The sequence below is a fragment of the Phallusia mammillata genome, chromosome 5 (genome assembly GCF_965637545.1).
Source record: "Phallusia mammillata chromosome 5, kaPhaMamm4.hap1.1, whole genome shotgun sequence".
NCBI classification, from domain to species: Eukaryota; Metazoa; Chordata; class Ascidiacea; order Phlebobranchia; family Ascidiidae; genus Phallusia; species Phallusia mammillata.
In genome coordinates, this window is record NC_137256.1 from 14,417,716 (window position 1) to 14,436,917 (window position 19,202).

Below are 19,202 nucleotides of genomic sequence, written 5' to 3' on the forward strand. Positions count from 1 at the left end.
ATTGCTGTAACAGCACCATAAACGCCTATGCTCCGTTGCGCCGCCTACCAGAAGTTCTCAGACCGGGCCTAAGCCAAATATCAGTGTTAGTGGTTCTGCCAATATTTCTACCACTATATTACAGATAACTTTCATTATATAAATTATCTATGGTGGAACTGCAGCTCCAGTTTCATGGCGTTTCGTGACGTTTTGCAGTTGTGCGCATGCGCACTTGGAAAAGCTACATGCCGGGCGAAATAGGCGACAGGGTGCTGCGGCTCGCGCAGCTCCACCAATCACGTAGCGTGTGAACCGGCCTGTAGTTGTGTTGTCCGTTCCGGGTCTACTGTGCTCCAAAACCAAACCCGTGTACTATATACTTAAGTTCGACAGTGAGTACAGATAAATAATTCACTGCCGAACTTAAGAATATAGTACACGTGTTTGGCTTTGGAGCTCACTGACGCGAAGCAGACAACACAACCAGCGCTATACGTCACGGGAGGTGCTGCGCGAGCCACAGCCCCCTGTCGCCTATTTCGCCCGGCATGCAGCTTTTCCAAGTGCGCATGCGCAAAAGTGCAAAACGTCACGATACTGGAGCTGCAGCTCCACCATATATAACATTTTAATGCAATAATTGTTGCCGATCAAGGTGGGAATTATACTTATTATATATTGCTAAAGATTAAAAAAAGAATATAATGAAAGTTATCTGTAATATTGGTTTAAGTAAATATATAGGGGGTGCTGCAGCTCCGCAGCCCCCTCGCACGAACCGCCCCTGGACATTTGTAACATATCCTTAATTCTGTGCATTGCGAAAGAAGGGGGTTACGCCACGACGGAAAAATGACTTAATGTTTCTTGGCGAATGTTTCTAGTGAACCGACACGGGTGGCCCCGGTTGAGAATCACTGACGTAGTTCATTGAACAGGGGCTAAGTCTAAGCGGGTTTAAGTCTGGGCTTAGCGAGCTAAACAAGGTCAACTAATCGCTTAACAAAATTAACACGGGATAAGTAAGGGCTATGTGGACAGATTGGGAGCGGTCTAAGCTGGCTGTGCGAGCGAAGCGGGAGTATAGTTTAGGCGTAACCGGGAGGAAGAAGGCTCAGTAAAGCCATATGCAGCAATGGTTTCTTAAGGACTACTTACTAATAGGGCGCAAAAAAGCGATTTTATTTTATTTGAATTTTCGGGACTTGAATTAAATATATGTGTCGGTTTACCTACTTCACTTTGACAATATGAAGCAAAATACTTCACTTTGCTGAACAGGCGTTGTCGTCCACCAGGTTGCATATTTAACAAATATTTCGTTCAACTGGTGTAATGTTACACAAAAATACTAGTTGTTTTTGTCCATAACTTGTATTCTTGCTGACGTTTCGCCCACCAGATCAGCAAGAATACAAACGTCAGCAAGAATACAAGTTATGGACAAAAACAACTAGTATTTTTGTGTAACATTACACCAGTTGAACGAAATATTTGTTAAATATGCAACCTGGTGGACGAAAACGCCTGTTCAGCATTTTCTATTATCAGAAGAGATTTTAATGACGCGAGTCTACCAGCGGCCAGAAGGTATGTCAAGGCAGTCGGTACCATCAAAAAAGAATATGGCCACATCAGATTTGGATAGACTACAATACGAACATAAGGCTCAATCGCTCCTAGAGGACAGCTCGATGTACCAACGGTTTGAAAAGGAATCCACCCAAGACGTCCAACCAATGCATCAAATTTCGGACATTAGTGCCGCTTTATCGCTTTGCAAATTGCAACGGGCGCTACTCTTTTCGGATGGCCTTTGTTATAGTGTAATTGTTTTTCATCGTATCCCGCTGTTCTTGCGCCTTTCGCTTGTTGCTCGCAGTCACCATTCATTGCTCTGATGAAGCCCTACCGATCTGGTGGGCGAAACGTCAGCAAGAATACAAGTTATGGACAAAAACAACTAGTATTTTTGTGTAACATTACACCAGTTGAACGAAATATTTGTTAAATACTTCACTTTGGCATTATAAAGCAAATTAGTTCGATGTGAAGGACAATTTTTTTTTGAGAAGTTAACACAAGGGGTAGTTGAAGTATTGGACCTTTATTTTAAACTAAACAATAATAGAAAGTGTGATCTATATTGCTTGACAATGAAGCCTATTAGCAAGCTTTAATGCAAAACAACACAACATTTTACATGTCCTGCAGTGCAGCTAAGACAAACAACTCCAGCGTTTTGGTCTTTGGCACGCTGTACAGAGAATAGGCTACAGACAGAATGTAGATGTGGACAAGTGCAAAAAAAACAATTCATCTTAACTTTAAATCCACAACATACTTGTTATTATAATTTTTACTAACTATAGAAAGTACTGAATTGTTTAGTGGCCAAGGTTGTGTAATGTACAGGTTTATCACGTTTCCACAATTTTACAAATTTTGACACACCCTACAATGGAACAGCAAAAAAAGTTTCCTAAAAAAAAAATTTGCACTAAAGAATTTTTTGCACTGAAATAAAAATTTTTGCACTGAAATAAAACAGTTTGCATCGAAAAATAAATGTTTACACTAAAAATAAATGTTTGCATCGAAAAATAAATATTTGAACTGAAAAATAAATGTCTGCTAAAAAGTTGTTGAATTGCACTTGTGGGCCACCGTAGTTTTGTGATTTGAATCCCTATCACACGGAGCGAACAAACCCAAGTATATGCAGCTATTTTCTGTCGTTGTTTTTTTATAAAACATCACAAACGTTTACATACTGTCGATAGGTGGCGCAAAGCTTTTACGAATAAGCAATAATTGTGTGAAAATGTTGGCGGTTTTAATCGGGATTCGTCCCCGGGAGTGTCCTCGGTTCGAACCCCGTGAAAAAAAATGTTGGCGGCTAGGGCTATGGCCAAGTAAGGTTTCATAATAAAACCAGCTTGTCCCTTTATTTTAGTTCCTAAACCTAAAATAACTGTGCCATTTATCAAAATTTTGCAAACTTTTGTGATTTAAGTTAGTGGCTCTAGGTTAGGCGGGTTACCAGACGTACAGAATTTCCCGGACATGTACGGAATTCGGGCTTAAAATCTGTGTCCGGAAATAATTTTCAAAAACACCTGTTTTCTGTGCTGTTTTTGTTGCAGGGGCCGAATCGGTCATTTTTGTACAGATTCGGTTTCCGAATCATTTACGAGCACCCATTCAAAGCGTTAAACGTGTCCTTTCTTCACAGTACCAACGAAAATCGCGTCAATCATTATATTTTTTGACATATTGGCGCTTTTCCCACTGCAGACAAAAAATCAGTTTTCCATTGTCGGGTTGGCAATCGTGCTTGGGACAATGTTAAATCCCACAGAACTAAAATACGGACGAAACACAACCATTCTGCCCCAATTGTCTGGTAGATAAACTTCTGCTTTCATGTCAAACGCGTAGGATACGACTTTGCGTAACGTCATAAATGATTCGGTTGATTCGACCGAATTTATTCGGCTAAACCGCCGAATACTCGGTTTCGGCCGAATCGAAATTTTGCCGATTCGGTACATCACTAGTTAAAAGGACCAGATCGCCCTAAAAGATTGTTCCTCAGTCAAACAGTTTGGTGTCACTAAATATATTTATCGAAACGTTTAGGAATTTTGCTCAACCAGATATATGACCCTACTCTTAGGCTACTTATTATTATAACGTTAACGGGTGCTGATTAGTCTGTGTACGGTAGGCAATTTTGGCACTGTCGACATTTAATTGCACTCAAGCAAACATTCATTTAATTTGTAAACAAAGAAATACATAGCTCGGTTTTTAATTTTGTATTTCGATAAAATAGCGTGAACAAAGCTTTGTACTAATTGTTCATATATTGTTGTACGTTTATCAGCATTCCTTTGCACGGAAAACGACGCATAAACGTAGGCTGTGTGCTCGTGAAGCACGACAGCTATAAAATATAGCAATTGCAAGAGTCCAGTGCATATCAACACCTTTTTTACGTCTGGCGAATCATTGCCCTGCTTTCCGTCAGAAATACTGAATCCATAACCCTCAGCAACTAAATTGCATCTCAAATATTTTGTACCCACTCAATTCCGTTGTACATCACGGCTTTGGTGAAGGTGAATAGAGACATGATGGTGCTATGGATTTGTTTCTGTTCATAACAGTAGACACTTGGCATCGCCGGACCTTGTGAGACGCTGTAGTTTTGCTTGGTGATACATTCTTGTCACTTGCTCTGGCTTGAAACCAATCGTAACGGGGTTTTAAAGTTTCTTTTGGTACTAAAGCCAATGGAGTTGCAACTACAAACGACGATCCTCCACTTCGCACTGTGTGAGCATTTCTCTGTCTAATTTAAGCAATAAAAACGGGAATCATTCAAAACGATTTCACTATTCACTCCTATGGTATGCACTTACGTTAACATTTTGCATTTGTCACTCCTTGCGTAGATTGAGGTTTCAATGTCTGAAAAGCTCTGCAAATAAAATGCATTTTATCGACCCACAAAAATATAGTAAACAATCAAGCAATTAACAGCGTCATTTCTCACTGAAACTATATTGCTCCAGTTTACAGGCTACCTAAAAATGAATTTTCTTTTAAATTGGGGTCGCTTTTAAAAAAGGTTGAAGACCACTGAATAAAAAACGATTAACCAACAAAGAAGAAAATAGCAAGGGATGCATACCAAACATCACAAAAATCAAACCTTTGAGTTGTTCGAGGATTGATTTTCCGACGACGATGGTTTATCGATTTTAATGCCGTGGCTTGGTCCATTAATGTCACCAGGATTTGGAAGAGGCTTTGTGAAACCCTTCATGCCAAGTAACCACCATGTTTCCATTTTTCCACGACCCTAATTTTAAACACATTGGCATTACGTTAGAATCCAGCGGTGCTTTACGATAGAAGTCATATATTACTTTTAGTTCAATGGTTCCACGTTTTTGTAATGTAAATTCTTTCGCACTTTTATCCAGACTTTCCTTGGTATCTGAACTGATATGAATCCTGCTTGCTGTGGAAAACGTTTGATTATTGCAGAGAAAATAAAAAACACAACAAAATACTCTTACGAATTCCAGTGGTCTCTAATCTTGATGCCGTGTTAATTGTATCACCGAATAAACAGTATCTTGGCATAGTTAGACCAACTACTCCAGCGACAGCAGGGCCTAAAAGAAAATGCAATGGAAAATTAAAAAAATAACAGTCTATCAAAAAATCTTAGCCTACCTGAGTGCATTCCAATTCGGATTCGAACATCAACATCAGGAAGGTGACGAATACGGAAGGTTGTTGTGGCACTCATGATATCCAAAGCCATGAGCGCTGCTTCTTCTGCGTGTCGATCACCAATGACCTTCAAGCGAAAACAAATGAATTTTTGTGTCATCTTTGAATTCATTTTTTATTATCTAAGACGATACCTTTGGTATTCCCGAAGACACCATGTATGCATCTCCAATTGTTTCCACTTTGTATATCTCGTATCTTTCAATAATGGCATCAAAGCACGTGTACAGGTCGTTTAGAAAGTCGACAACCTGAATTATTTTTCTTTATATTACTTCAAAAATATTACAGCCACAGCAGTATCGTTCAGCAAATTACCTGCATGGGAGAACTTGCATGGGCTATGGTAGTAAATCCACAAATATCACTAAAATATATCGTACAATGATCAAAAGTTTCTGGAATAATTTTTTGATTTGCCATCAACAACTTTGCCACTGAACTGAAAGAAAAAAAATAATATTTGTGCAGATATTTACTCCAAATGTGGGCACAAAATGTTTTTTACGGTGGTAACATCCTCATCAAAAGTTGTTCCGTCTTCTTTTTTTCCTCTTTAAGTTCGGCAGTTCTTTCGTTTACGAGTTCTTCAAGATGACTGCTGTAATCTTCCAGTTGTTTCATCATATCTTCAACTATGTTGTGCTTTTTCCCCCGGTTCATACGTTTGATTTCCGAATGTACAGCACTAAACACACATTTGTTTTATCCAAAGCACTATAGTGGGTTAGCTGATTTCAGAAGGGTTTCATCTGAGAGGAATCCTTTTTATTAATTGCAGATCACGCCTCAGAAAACAATCATTAATTTTCTTCACCCTGTCTATGTGTCTATACGTCAAGTCATTACCGTTATCCTCTAAAGAAAATGATCATTTGTTGCTAAAGCTAATGCGAGCACGATTTCGTTGTTATAAAGAATACGGAAGCCGTCAAAGACGAACAGATTAATCCATAAACAACGCGTAAAACCATCAAGGTTAACTAAGTAGACAAGCTTTAAAAACTGTTCACCTGAATGTTAGACGAAGTTCCGGCTGTTCTTGCCAACATTGCTTCATAATTTGAATTATTTCTATTGGAGCAGCATCCGCTTGAACGGAAGGCCTAGAAAATTAAAGGGTTGTAAATGATCATCTTTAAAACACATTTTAATTTTTTTGTAGACCTTTTGGTTAACAAAATTAAATAACTATATACTTACCGTAGCAATGGAGGAGGTTTTTTAAGTTTTTCGATAATTTCGTCAGGCGATAAATTTATCATTGAAAATGGATCTTCTCGAAGAATTAATTCCTACACAAGGCAACAGTAAGTTACAAACATGTACTACCTGTACCCTCACGGTCTCTAGGAAGTACAAACCTGACAAATGATTGCAAAACTATAGGAATCTCCTTTTTGTGTTCCGATTTGGCGTAAAGCCGGGTCATTGAGCAACTCAGGAGCAGTCCACAAAAGGTCTACAAAAAAATTATAAAAAAGTTCTGTTGCATTGCCAACATTCGGTCAATTAAAATGTGAAATATAGGAAAGAAAGTGGCAAATGGAAGGAAATACACTAAGTAACCTTTTGGGTCGGTCTCGACTTCTGTGTTGCTACCCATGCTGTTTTTCAGTCTGTTCACTCCATAATCGGTAATTTTAAGAACAAATCTTCCGTCGACAGCACAATTGCGGGATTTTAGTCGACCATGGCAATGAACTGGACTTGAATGAAGATATTTCATTCCCTATTTAAACAAACAAATTTGGCATAAACAGTTTACTGTTTGGTTTTGATAGTTTAACCCAAGATATACAATTAACTATTTAAAATCGACCTGTTCGTTTTTTGTTTTTTTTTTTCACTAGTATTGAATCGCTTTTTCCCCATTTCGGCGACAAGAAAAGTAAACCGCTCTTGATGTAATTAATCTTCTGAAGATAACTATAGTAGGCTAAATGTTAAAACGTCGAAATATTTTGTTTGTTCCGTTATACTTGTTAGTATGTTTCTGCTACGAGTTTAACCAACGCATTTAATTTCGATGAACGTGTCAATGTTTTAAAGTTACCTACTTTTGTAGCAGTTTCAAACCTGACAAAAACTTATTTCATTCATTTTGGGTCGTCAATTGATATTCTAATCAACTTCTCAATTATAATGCGGACAATATTTGGACTTACTCGGACAAGATCATGAAGCAGCGACACTTTAAACGTCCAGTTCAGTTCACAATCACGATTTTCAATCAACTCCTTCAAACTGCGTCTGTGTCCGTATTCAGTAACAAGAAAGTGAAAACTTGTGCTGGTGTAGAGACCGTGCACCACACAAAGGTTTTCGTGTCGAAGTTCTTTTATCTGAAAAAAGATGTGTTAAAAATATTCTTTAACAAAGGTTCGCACCGAAATTCTATGTTTGATCTTGTAACGTAAACACGTACGTGACACGTCATTGAGCGCGGTTTTAAAAGATCTTGTGGATCTTCCGGTACTGTAAATACGCGAAATAGACATGTTTTGTGCCCAAAATACAACAACGCTTTGAGTAACGGTGTTTACGAATAAGGCGCAGACACTATCATGCACAGAACATTATATTTTGTGTGTGAACCTTATTTCTTGAGAAACGATTTGGTCTCCACAAAATCAAAACAAATTATTTGGCTAAGCAGATTCTTTTTGTCAAAATTCTTTAATTTGGCAAGACAAAATTTCGGCATATCACTACTGAAAACTGTAGTTGCTGTTGTAAAGTTGAACATGTGTTCATTTAATCGGGACTAAAATGTACCATATGGTTTAGTAATCATGGATTAACATTTGCGTCTCCGTGAAACATTAATCCGGTTGTCGTAACAAGCGAACATATGCGGGATTGGCGAAAATAACAATTCATGCGTGAACAATTGCAAAGCTTATTAAATCCTTGCAACCATGCATTTGCTACTACCAGTTTGTTGGCTCAACCACAATATATACACAACCTGGTAACAAAAGGCAATTACAACATGCTTAACACATACAACAAAGCAACAACAGGATTTGTACGTAATACATGTAAAACATGTTAACTAACCTGTCTCAATGAATCATGACTGCCTTTTTTTAATTCACAAGGTAGAGCACATATTTTTTTCAAAAAGACGTAATCACCCTGGTAAAAAAACACTTTGTGATTTGATGTACATTATTTACTACAAATACTTAGCATCCAGCAATTAAAAACAACACAGCATCGACCTCCTTGGAAAAACTTACTTTCAACATCGCAATTGAATTGTCTTCTCTGAGCAGATTTTGATCCGTCAACGTGATTAAACTTCCGATTCGAGATGAATGAGGGTTCACTTCGCGCAAAGAATCTTGCTGTTGTCTGCTATAAGTTCAAAATTAATTTTAAATTGCAAAATTCACTTTCGCAGTGAAGAAACTAAAATCTTACATGCTCGAAGATGTCAGAAATTTCAAATCTCCGTCGTTCAGAAATAACTTGTTTGGCCCACGCAACAAAATCTGCCACTCCTTTTTCTTTCTGCAAAAAAATCACCTAACTTTTATACTTTTGAAGTAAATAAGTGTATACGATAAGGCCTTACCGTAAGAAAATATATGCGCCGTAGATCATCAAATAAAGACCAGTGCCACAAAATAATACGATAACAAGATCCTGTGTTTGTAGCCCGATTGAAGTAACATGGCAAAGAAATGACAAGGTATCACAAGTGTCAGACACGGGATGTCCATTTGGCGACCACACTATTTTCCGAAGAGGAAAAACCTGGATTGTTTGAAACTTACGTAAACAGAAAACCATTAACATGCACTAATACTTGGTTAGGCCTGAGGTGGCAATATAGTTTATGGGGCATCCCTTGCGTGGAAATATTTGAGTTGGCGACATTTGAAAAAAACATTTGTTGAAAGGCCGTAAAAACTTAGTCAGCAACCTTGAATCGGCCAGTGATGTGCTTGGCAATAGCGAGTAACTGTGCGCTCCTTCTTTCTTAATCAAACAAAACCCCGGAAAAAACCTTACCTTAAAGTACCCGGGTTGCTCATCAAATGTGTCGATTATCATTACTGGCGTCGGTTTCAGTTCTAAAGGGACAATTTGTAAATGCGGATGTACTAGAAAAAAAGTTAAACAAAAATAATATTTACCGCTGTGTTGCACTATATCCCAAACCGTAAAATTCATTTTCCTTTGCTTTAAAGGATTGTAGCAGAGACGGCCTGTAAATCCATTTGCAACACACAGGTCGGATGCTTTTTCAACGACAAACCTGAAAAGGTGAATCAAACAATGTCGATGTCGGAAAATGTAAATACTAAAGAAAAGGTTGGAGCCCAAATCGTTACCAACCTTCCATTACTCATTCCTTTATTTCCTTGAAAGTAATTTGCTTCAGACAATGCAGCCATCGATAGAAGTAAAGAATCCATGAAGAACAAAACGTCAAACTTCGTCAAATTATTGGTCTCAATTGTAAACGGTTGTGGGGGCAATGATGGTGATATGCTCAATACGTTTTCATACAGAATTTCAAATGGGATTGTTTTGTCAATAGATTTAACATCTTCGGTATCCACTGATCTTTTACTTAGTCTTAAACCATCGTCCCAAGGCGAAGTTGGCAACAAGTGATGTTGAAACTTTTGAATACTTTCTTCGTAAGCATTTTTGCTTTGAGTCGCCTTGGTCACGTTTGTAAGTCCGATTACGCGCGAAAGCTTTATGGATGAAGAATATACTTTCGGGTTCTCAACTGGTGTGCTTCGCCTCGATTTTGAAAAACTGGCTGATGTCGGTTTGCGGAGACGAATTTGTTCGCGCTGTATTCCATTCCAATCCACAAGTAGAAACGCTCGCGTTTGGGCATGTTTTGCGTCTACCTCATACGCACTTTCAAGCAAATCATCCATAAATGTTGTTTCTCCTTGATGGGTAAAGTCTTGTGGAACACACACAACAACAGCTAGAAGCAGATTAGTAGGGTTTAATTTAAAATAACTTTTTACACAAAACAAAAGGGAAACGTACCTGAAACTCTTGCCTGTTGAAGCTGTGTCCACATAACCCTAAAATTAGAGAAGTTTGACGACGACGCAAGATTTTGCTCAGCAAACCTTTTGTAATATTGAACGGAAAAGTAATTTGAGCTCATGATTTGATGTTCAATTTCGTTGCAAAGTCCGTTCCACTCATCTGGCCATGAAGTAGTTAAAAATGCAACTTTCCTCCATTTATGATAGTGCAAAATCGACGTTACTGATTTGCCGATGGTACTTTCAGCAGGTAGCAAACTAATCATTGAAGAAACCTTATCGAAATGCTGTTTGTACATGCAGGACCACGAAAAGGTTGCAATATTGAGTTCCGTGACCAATGCATCGACAGCATCGCATAAAAGCTTTCTGCTTTTATAAAATGTCTGTAACCTGTTTTCGGCAAAAAATCCGAAAACAAATGCATCGCAAGTTTCCTTGTTTTCGTATAGCAGACTGATAATGCTGTTTAATGAAGCACCTGAACTAAACGGTATTTGACGAAAAGTAAAAGACACTGCTGCCCGGTTTGAAAGCTGTCCGAACTTTTGCTTTACAGCATGAAAAATTTTGGTGAAGTCATGTGGTCCATCTAAAATCCAATTTGATGATTCGTAGGCTAGATCGTCTTCAATTGGTTCCGGAAAAAACTTATAATTCTGCTGATCATCTTGCCTTATTGCAGACAAATCGCCCAAAAGTCCAATAACGATGTTTTTCGCATTCGAAACGGCGATCCACAAAATGACGAGAAGTATCACCTGAGCAAAACTCTTGCGGCTCGCTAAAGCCATGAAGCCAAATAAATATATTTTATTTATTTTTAACCTACCTATACTACATGGCTGTTATATTTCTAATCTTAACTTAGTTATATATAAAACAATAATTAGAATTACAAACGATCGTTAACAAAACCTTGCATACTTTCAATTCTGTAAACCTTACATAACTTAACTTGCGAAAAATGTTTACGTATTCGTACAATCGATCGTATGGACCGTGACCATTTGTAAACTAGCAAACGACCGAAGCATTTGTAATCACAGAAACGTTTGCCGAAATTGGAGTGGGTAAAAGAGCAAAGCGGATTGCGTTTTAATCCTTTAAGCGTTTAGTATTAAAACACTTCCTGTTTTTGCCATCATTTTTTATTTTGCGAGCCATGCGTGCAGTTTTGGGTTTCAACTTAATTCAATATATCTAAAAAACAACAATTTTCACATTTTTACCAAATAATTTCGTAGGCTCGAAAGGGAAAGAAGATTGTAGCAATACGGGCATCAAAGCAGCATGGTGAACATAGGCGCCGAGTTTTACAAAAAATCAAGGTGGCGACTGTAAAATATGACGTCACTTTATGTGACGTCACTAATGAGTGCAATCACAACAACTGAAAGCCTCAACAAACTTCCCACAGATTGCAAAATTCGTCATAATTTAGAAAAAAAAACGGTATGTTTAAATTAATATTTAGTTGGAAATTGCCACACGTTGCTGTAACGTTTGTGATTGGCTTAGCAACGTTCAAAGAATGTTTCGTCAAGTTGTTGCTGTTTTATATCCTGAGATAACCATTTATTACACCACATTTGCGTTGTACACAACAATGACCAGACATTCACTGGCAGACAATTGTGTGTTTGGCGTCATAAACAAGGCACTATCCTAAGTATGTTGCTGTTTTAAGCCACGTTTTGTGGTTATTTCGCCAGTACGCTTGTTTAAAAGCAAAAGTGTTACTAATTTTATTTTCTTCATTTGACGATATGCGATAGAAAACCAAGGTGGCGGCGCCACCCCGCCACCACCTACTCGGCGCCTATATGATGGTGAAACAAGTTGTTTTCTTCTTAATATTTGGTTTTAGGGTAAACCCATTGCGGGGATACCAGGGGAACTTGTCCCTTCTGTCAACCAATCTATGGTTAAACTCAACGGTTCCAACAAACTGTGATTCGCAAAGCGATTTCAGAGGGATCCGCTGGGTGGAGCTTGAAGTATCGTGGTGACTGGTCATACCGGAACGTGCGAGTGTATGAGCAAAATTTTTTCATGTTGATAAACCCCCGGCGACAAGTGGCGCTCCCTTCAATTCAAGTAATTACAGAATAAGTTTTTAGGAGCACTACTTCATAAAAGTTTTTGTGAACCTCTGGTTTAGCTGGTCCACCATTTTTTTGCAAACATCAAAAACAATTTTGTTGTTACGGAAAACTGTAATTTTTGCTGTAAAGCACATCTGTTGGATAGGATTTGGTAACAACGTTGTTCAAAAAAATGATGATATAACTTAGTACCCTAATTTTTCCTTTGAAAAAATCATGGCCTTTAAAACTTATTTCACTAAATTAGTACAATGTGGTGCATCATTTTTGTTTTCTTTATTTTGTTTTGTATTGCTAATTTGCATGTTCATTAGTAACACAGTTTGCAAAAACTTGTTTTTGCGTTGTCTGTGTTTGCAAAAGTGCAAGTGCTTACAGACCATTTTTTACAAACGCAGGGTGAAGAATTTAAAATGTAGCCTAGTTCAAATACTTTTGCATTTGCTAAAACGTTATCAACAACAACTAATTTTCAGGCAATCAAATTAACAAAGAAGCAAAGTATGTGATGATTTACAGTTAACAGACTTTATTTAACCTTTATACAATGAGGTATTTACCATGTTAACTGAGGCAAAATCCTAACTTAATGACGGGTCATTATGAGAGTTAAAAAACAAAGATTAAAACAAATTAATTTTAAAACGATAAAAGCGAACACACAAGTGTTGTTTTTTCTAGCGCAATTTTTTGTGTTAGAATGAAAATAGTTTGATCTCGGAACTTCCAAATTCGGATAATATTAGTTGATTCCCCTCGTAAGGTAAGCAAATATACGCCGGCATTTTGATTCCATCGCTAGCTGTCAAAACGTGCTTTAAAAATCGGCCGTTGCGACTGAAGACCGATACGCTGAAAAAAACGAAACTTTTCATACCATGAGTCAAATTAGCAATTTTCAGTGGATCATACATTTCACATGAGAAAACACCTTACCGATTATTCCACCAATCCGCGACAAGTATGTTATCTTTTGAGTCGCAAGTCAAACCGTACGGTAAATCTAAGCTTCCATCTTGTTTTCCCTTTTCCGAAAATGCAAACTTATAGCGTCCATGTCGATCAAACAACTTTAAAAGAAATTGTGTTGATTAGTAATCTGCAAGTTAACTTTGGGCAACGTTTCTGTACAAACGTGTATGCGACAACTCCAGTCGGCCACTGCTACGTCGCCATTTGATAACATGGTAACACCGGTTGGACAAGAAAGATCTTCTTTGTTTCCAAACTGATGAAACCAGTTGCCATCGAGTGACATCATAGCTGCACAGTTGTTATCAGCATCAGTAACTGCAACAATTCCTGGAAACAAATGAAAATTCTCGTCTTCAGATTAAGATTAATTGAAATCAGTACATAACCGTTTACACAAAAAATATTATCGACATATTATCGTTATACCGTGCTTACTTTAAAATGTGTTCTAAATTTTGTCTTGCTTTTGTTGTTTGAGTTTCAACAACGTAGAAATAAAGGAAACTTTAGAGTAGGAAAACTTTAGAAAACCACAATGTGTAAAACTTTTCGTTTTATAGTTTCAAGTCGATAATTAATAGCCCCTATTAGAAAGTAGACCAGCGGTCGGTGCCGGATTAACCATTAGGCAAAGTAGGCACGTGCCTACAGGCCAGTCAAAAATCCAGGCCACTTTAAAATCAGTAGAATGATTTGGCAACACTGATAATTCTAATTTTTTAGTTGGCAATCCTGATTTTCGGGCCACTTATAAATTGTGCATACAGGCCAGCAGACCCTTAATCCAGCACTGCCAGCGGTTTCTAACCTGAGATCCACTGTTTTTAAGTTGTTTTTCCCCAAAGTATGGGCCGCTACCCAAACTCGGGATGCGTGAAAATTCTTTTATGTGGCCTGCTTTGGAAAAAAAGCCTTTTTCATTTTTACTGTTGCGTATTCATCTTTGGTTTTCTTTGCAACGTGATAAACTAATTCTCAGCTTACTACAAAGCTTTGCCAATTAAAGTGATAAGACATAAAGTTTGAGCCAAATCGCAAATTCGGTCGTTTAATTCTCTTATCGTCCCCATTCTAGGGCACTGGTTCAAAACGCCCCCTATGAGATGGTTATTTTGTAAAAAAAATCTTGCCTCTTGAGCAAAAGGCAAAATTCACCCATCAACACGAAAGCTTCAGTTAACAGTAAAAACCCAATTCAATTACAACACGCAGGGTACATTTCACACAATTCCAGTGCTTCTGAGGAAAGTCTGGTTTATAGACAGGATAATAATATACGATTATGCGCAAACAATTGTCGTCTTTTGTTCTTTTGGCTGAAAACAACAGGGCAGTGTTCGAACAGGACAATCCTATACATTCCACATCAACTACACAAGATTTACCAAATTAAATGATACACATGCCTTGGGAAGCGCTAGTAGGCATGTGTGAAGTGTGAAAGCGAAATGAGTTGTTTTAGTTTGGGAAGCGCTAGAAGGAAAACCTTGTTTTAGTTGTATTTAAAAGATGTGGCCCGTCACCACTCACGTAAGATACCCTTAAGGAAGTGTCCCCTGTGGCAAATTAAATGCCAAACCTTGCTTTCGAAATCATAAAAAAAAAAAAAAAAACGTCGCCAGTAAACACAATTTGTTCAAAAATTAAGATATTTAAGCTCATGCGCCCCATGTGCCCAGCGTTTGTTGCAAGGCAAATAAAATTTACTTATAAGGTATAGTTAGCTGAGTCTAAACATTTATACAAACAGTAATTTTGAAATCGCCCGTCTTTCAAGTAAAATCGCCCCCCTTCGTAACGCCCCTGTTGAAGAATACTGGCTTAGAGTGTTTACGTGCGTCTAAATATGAATAAATGTAATTTTTTTGTCGAATATTTGACGGCGAGCAATTTTCTTCTAATCAATCACAAATAACAACGAAGGTAATTGTTCGCGCACAATCTGAATTTTTCAAAATCATGTCCGTGATGTCACAAACTGCATGGCGTTTGTGTTTATTTTCGCTGTGAAAGAATTCGTTTCAAGAGAACTACTTTTATCTAACCGCATGCAATGAGCACTAAACGAAGCATGGTGCGACAATCACAATCAATCATTCAATTTTATTTTGTTTACAGCGCCCATAAATATTCATAGTAATACTTACCGTCATCATCCAGAAATAAGTTTTTGCAAAACTGGAATTGTTTTTTCCCGTATTCGTGTAACAAACGACCTTGCTTCGACCACAGCGTCACAGCATCACCGCTTGCTACAATAAAGTCTCCCTGTCTGGTCATGGCTGTCTGGAATTTCTAAATTTCAAAATCATTTGTTAGTAAAAATATAGGTAAAGATTACAAGAACGTATAACATTTCTTTCGCAGGTTTCGGACGTAGGCCTTAATTATTGCAGCCTAAAATCACTACCTGCAACTCAAAATATTTAAAACAAGTCAAAAAAGTTTCCAGGACTAATTTGAAAACTTTACCAGATCTTATTTTAAGGTGTGTTTTTGTTGCAAGTGAATGCTCGTTAAAGTTGCAAATTATTGTGTGAAGCTTTCAACTTTAAAGCATGCCACGTAAAAAAGGTCTAAAAAGTTTGGGAACTACTGTATGGTGTACATCAAGACACATCACCTTGCAAAATTGTTTACGCGACATAGGCTTAATGTTGATACTTACTTGTCTGTTGTTTGTGGATGAAGATGTTTGCAAAGAACTGACAACTTCCCCTGTTTTCATATCGTGGACTCGTATAAAACCGTCGAAAGAACAAGTCACAAATTCTGTTGAATTCGTTGAAGAAATCCCCAGCACTGGTGTTCCAAGATGTATGCTTTTTTCGGATAATGTTTTACGCCAGAGAGAAACGTCAGTCGTCTTTTTTTGCTTTCTGGAATAACGATGGTCAAGGTGAATGCATGAAGGTAATTTTAGAAAATCCTAAGTTTTAATACAAATCCTACTTTGCCTTTGTTGAATATGAACGTTCCCTTCTAAACGTTTCCTTTGGGTTTGGGTAAATATCCTCTACAAAACACGGACGAGTTATTTATTTCAACTTTCTTGTTTTACTCCTTTGTTGACGTTTTGAAGACTGTTTTAAGAAACTACCACATCTTACCGTTTGGTAAATTTCCTTTGCTTGGACTTGAAAGTCTTCTTTCTAAAGACTTGACTTCTTCAGGGTCAGGCGACTGATCAATTGGTCGAGAAATATTAATTTTTCTGGATACAGTTGTTGCGTTTTCCTGTTAAATGGGTAATGCCATAAACCGGAGAATTGTACCGTTTTTTGACAGTTGCCAGATAAAGTCGCTTCACGTGAAGTCAGAAGAAATTTTAAGGAACTCGTATTTTTTGGCCCTGCATTTGTTGTGATATAACAATAAGAAAATCCCCTAACGCAGGGGTGTCCAAACTTTTTTTAATGGGGGCCAATTTCTATCAGGTGAAGACGCCCGCGGGCCAACGTTTTTTTGCAAAGTTTTTAACCGGATAATTGTGACACAAAATTTACGGCATTTAAGGAAATTTTGGGATTTTGTTGCGTCATTACCATGTATACTTCCTTTTTACCGGTAAACAAAGTCCTTGGGAAAAGCTTTTGCGTGATGTTGCAAGTCGCCACAACCAAAAATCTTAATTCAAATTATGGCGGGCCATACGCAACAAATTTTAAAATAACAGCTGGGGGCCACTTGAAGTGCCGTCGCGGGCCGCATTTGGCCCGCGGGCCGCACTTTGGACACCCCTGCCCTAACGTTTCGCAATTATTGAAGTATTTTTCCCAAATTACTGCACAGGACGTTTGGTAGATTGGTGACTAACGAAATCATGGGAAACTAATCTACATCTGCGTCATTAACTTATTTCGGAGAAACGTGTATTGTACAGCATAATATTGAAGTAAAGTAACACTCTTCAGGCATTTGTTTTAATTGCCCATGAACGTAACCGCCAGAGTGTATGTACAATACATCATGCAGACGTTTCAACAATCGCTGTTGTCATCATCAGTGCAACAGGTTCAACAGCGTTTGTTAAAACGTCTTCATGATGCATTCTATATGTACACAAGTACTCTGGCAGTTATGTTTTTTATTAAATTAATTTTCAAGTCCGTGTATAGTGTTCCTACAACATACAAATGTATGATGTATCGAAGCTTCGGAGTCCTATTTTTTTCTGCGGAATTCTCAATTTTTTTACAAAGATTCAGTTTCGGTGGAATGATTTATTCGATTCGACCGAAATTGACTCTTAAAGGACACAACTTTAAACACTACTTAACATATACACAAGTTTGAAGCGTAAGATTACATCACAGAAACTTTCAAACTGCGCAGTAACTCAAATTTTTATTCATTGCGTGCCGTAGATTATAGCATTGATTGAAGCATTAACATTTTGTCCTCTCCAAACAAAAGGTCGGTAATCCATTTGCGAGCAGATAACGACAACCTATGACCCACGGAACTATCAGCATAATACAATACAACCAGCCTGCAGCTGTTTTCCTGGCAGTGAATCTTATGTGATTTTGCCAAAAGCGTACGGTATGATTTGCGCTACGCGGCAAATTATCCGGTTAATCCGGCCGAATTTATTCGACATTAACTATCAAATATTCGGTATTGGCCAAAACCAATTTAGCCGATTCCGTACACCACTAATGGAAGCCAGTGAGCGATAATATGCCTACAAACAATGCAAAGAGTTCAAACCCTATAGCGTCATATATGCTTAACACGAAAAGAATATCGTAAGATAGGCAATATTTAAACCACAAGATAGATTGACAACAATTAAACCTGATTTGGCTTCTCCCGGCTATCCATGCAAATAATGTCCTACCTCATTTAGTACATCCTCTGACGTCATTACGTCTGTTAAATGCATAGGGTTTCTTGACGTGGGACTGCTTGTGACAGATAATAACACATTCAATCGTTTAGAAGATGATCTAAAATATTTCACATGTAAATCTTCACTCAAACTAACTACACACTCGCTTAAATTCGACTCACTTTTCTGGTGTTGTTTTGTTTTTTGACGATTTCCCTCCTTTCTTGGACAAATTTCGCTTTGAGAACTTTGGCGATGAAAGCATTGTATTTGCGAAACTACTAACCTATAACCTGTTAATCTTACTCTAGGCTGTGTAAAAATCAGTAACAAATATCCACCAGCCTTACTTAATTACACGGTGTGTTTACGGACATTGACGACATTCAACAACAGCACGTCTAGTCGTGATGAAGCGTCCCTACGCACAGTTCCGATGCACTCATTTCGTCAGCAAAATCGTGCGATTAGTGATTGACAGAAGGCAAATGACTTAAAGCAAGGGATATAACCTGCGCACGTGAGTTTCTTCACTACATAACATTGTAAGAGCCTGGGGTAAATACACAATCACTTGGCATTTATTTTTATTGTACTTTGTTAACGCCACTTCCGCGCAGCAAATATAGTAACACATTACCATATTTTTTGTGCAGTATCTTTAGATGAAACCGTGTTCGAATAGTGCAATAAAGAGTTTATCCCATGGGTACAAATTTAAGTTGGTGTTGTTAAAAGGGCACAAGTACATGATCGAGAATTTTGTTGGTAAGGACTTCTACAAAACAAAATTTGGCCTTTTTTGCAAATAAAAAATCCATTTATTACTGTTTTTGGTAAATATTTTCCATCGCGATATAAAATAATTTGAGATTTGCATGACATTCGTCACTTTTGTTGAAACAACAATGCGAAAAGAACATTGTAGAGGCCTTCATCAGAGTTGCCTAATTTCACAGC

The 19,202-nt window shown here is 37.8% G+C and overlaps 2 protein-coding genes across 2 annotated transcripts; both read right to left on the reverse strand.

Annotated features, from left to right (window-relative positions):
- Window positions 1-3,788: 3,788 nt before the first annotated feature.
- On the reverse strand, window positions 3,789-11,217 carry LOC145230155 (guanylate cyclase 2D-like). The gene is made up of 22 exons (XM_080095535.1): window positions 10,321-11,217; window positions 9,643-10,255; window positions 9,441-9,562; window positions 9,316-9,377; window positions 8,876-9,057; window positions 8,722-8,811; window positions 8,538-8,655; window positions 8,356-8,433; window positions 7,461-7,637; window positions 6,862-7,024; window positions 6,657-6,754; window positions 6,496-6,587; window positions 6,306-6,398; window positions 5,801-5,980; window positions 5,611-5,734; window positions 5,427-5,543; window positions 5,233-5,359; window positions 5,073-5,171; window positions 4,920-5,014; window positions 4,703-4,852; window positions 4,410-4,468; window positions 3,789-4,339 (listed from the first exon to the last, which is right to left on the reverse strand). The coding sequence occupies exons 1-22, from the start codon at window positions 11,117-11,119 to the stop codon at window positions 4,090-4,092; spliced, it is 3,888 nt and encodes a 1,295-aa protein (XP_079951661.1). The 5' UTR covers window positions 11,120-11,217; the 3' UTR covers window positions 3,789-4,089.
- Window positions 11,218-12,673: 1,456 nt separating this feature from the next.
- LOC145229093 (uncharacterized) lies at window positions 12,674-18,618 on the reverse strand. Its single transcript, XM_080094358.1, has 9 exons — window positions 18,425-18,618; window positions 18,252-18,360; window positions 16,519-16,645; window positions 16,361-16,424; window positions 16,077-16,287; window positions 15,556-15,703; window positions 13,569-13,735; window positions 13,370-13,503; window positions 12,674-13,285 (listed from the first exon to the last, which is right to left on the reverse strand). Exons 1-9 carry the CDS (start codon window positions 18,505-18,507, stop codon window positions 13,129-13,131), a joined length of 1,200 nt encoding a protein of 399 aa, XP_079950484.1. The 5' UTR covers window positions 18,508-18,618; the 3' UTR covers window positions 12,674-13,128.
- Between the last annotated feature and the right edge of the window lie 584 nt (window positions 18,619-19,202).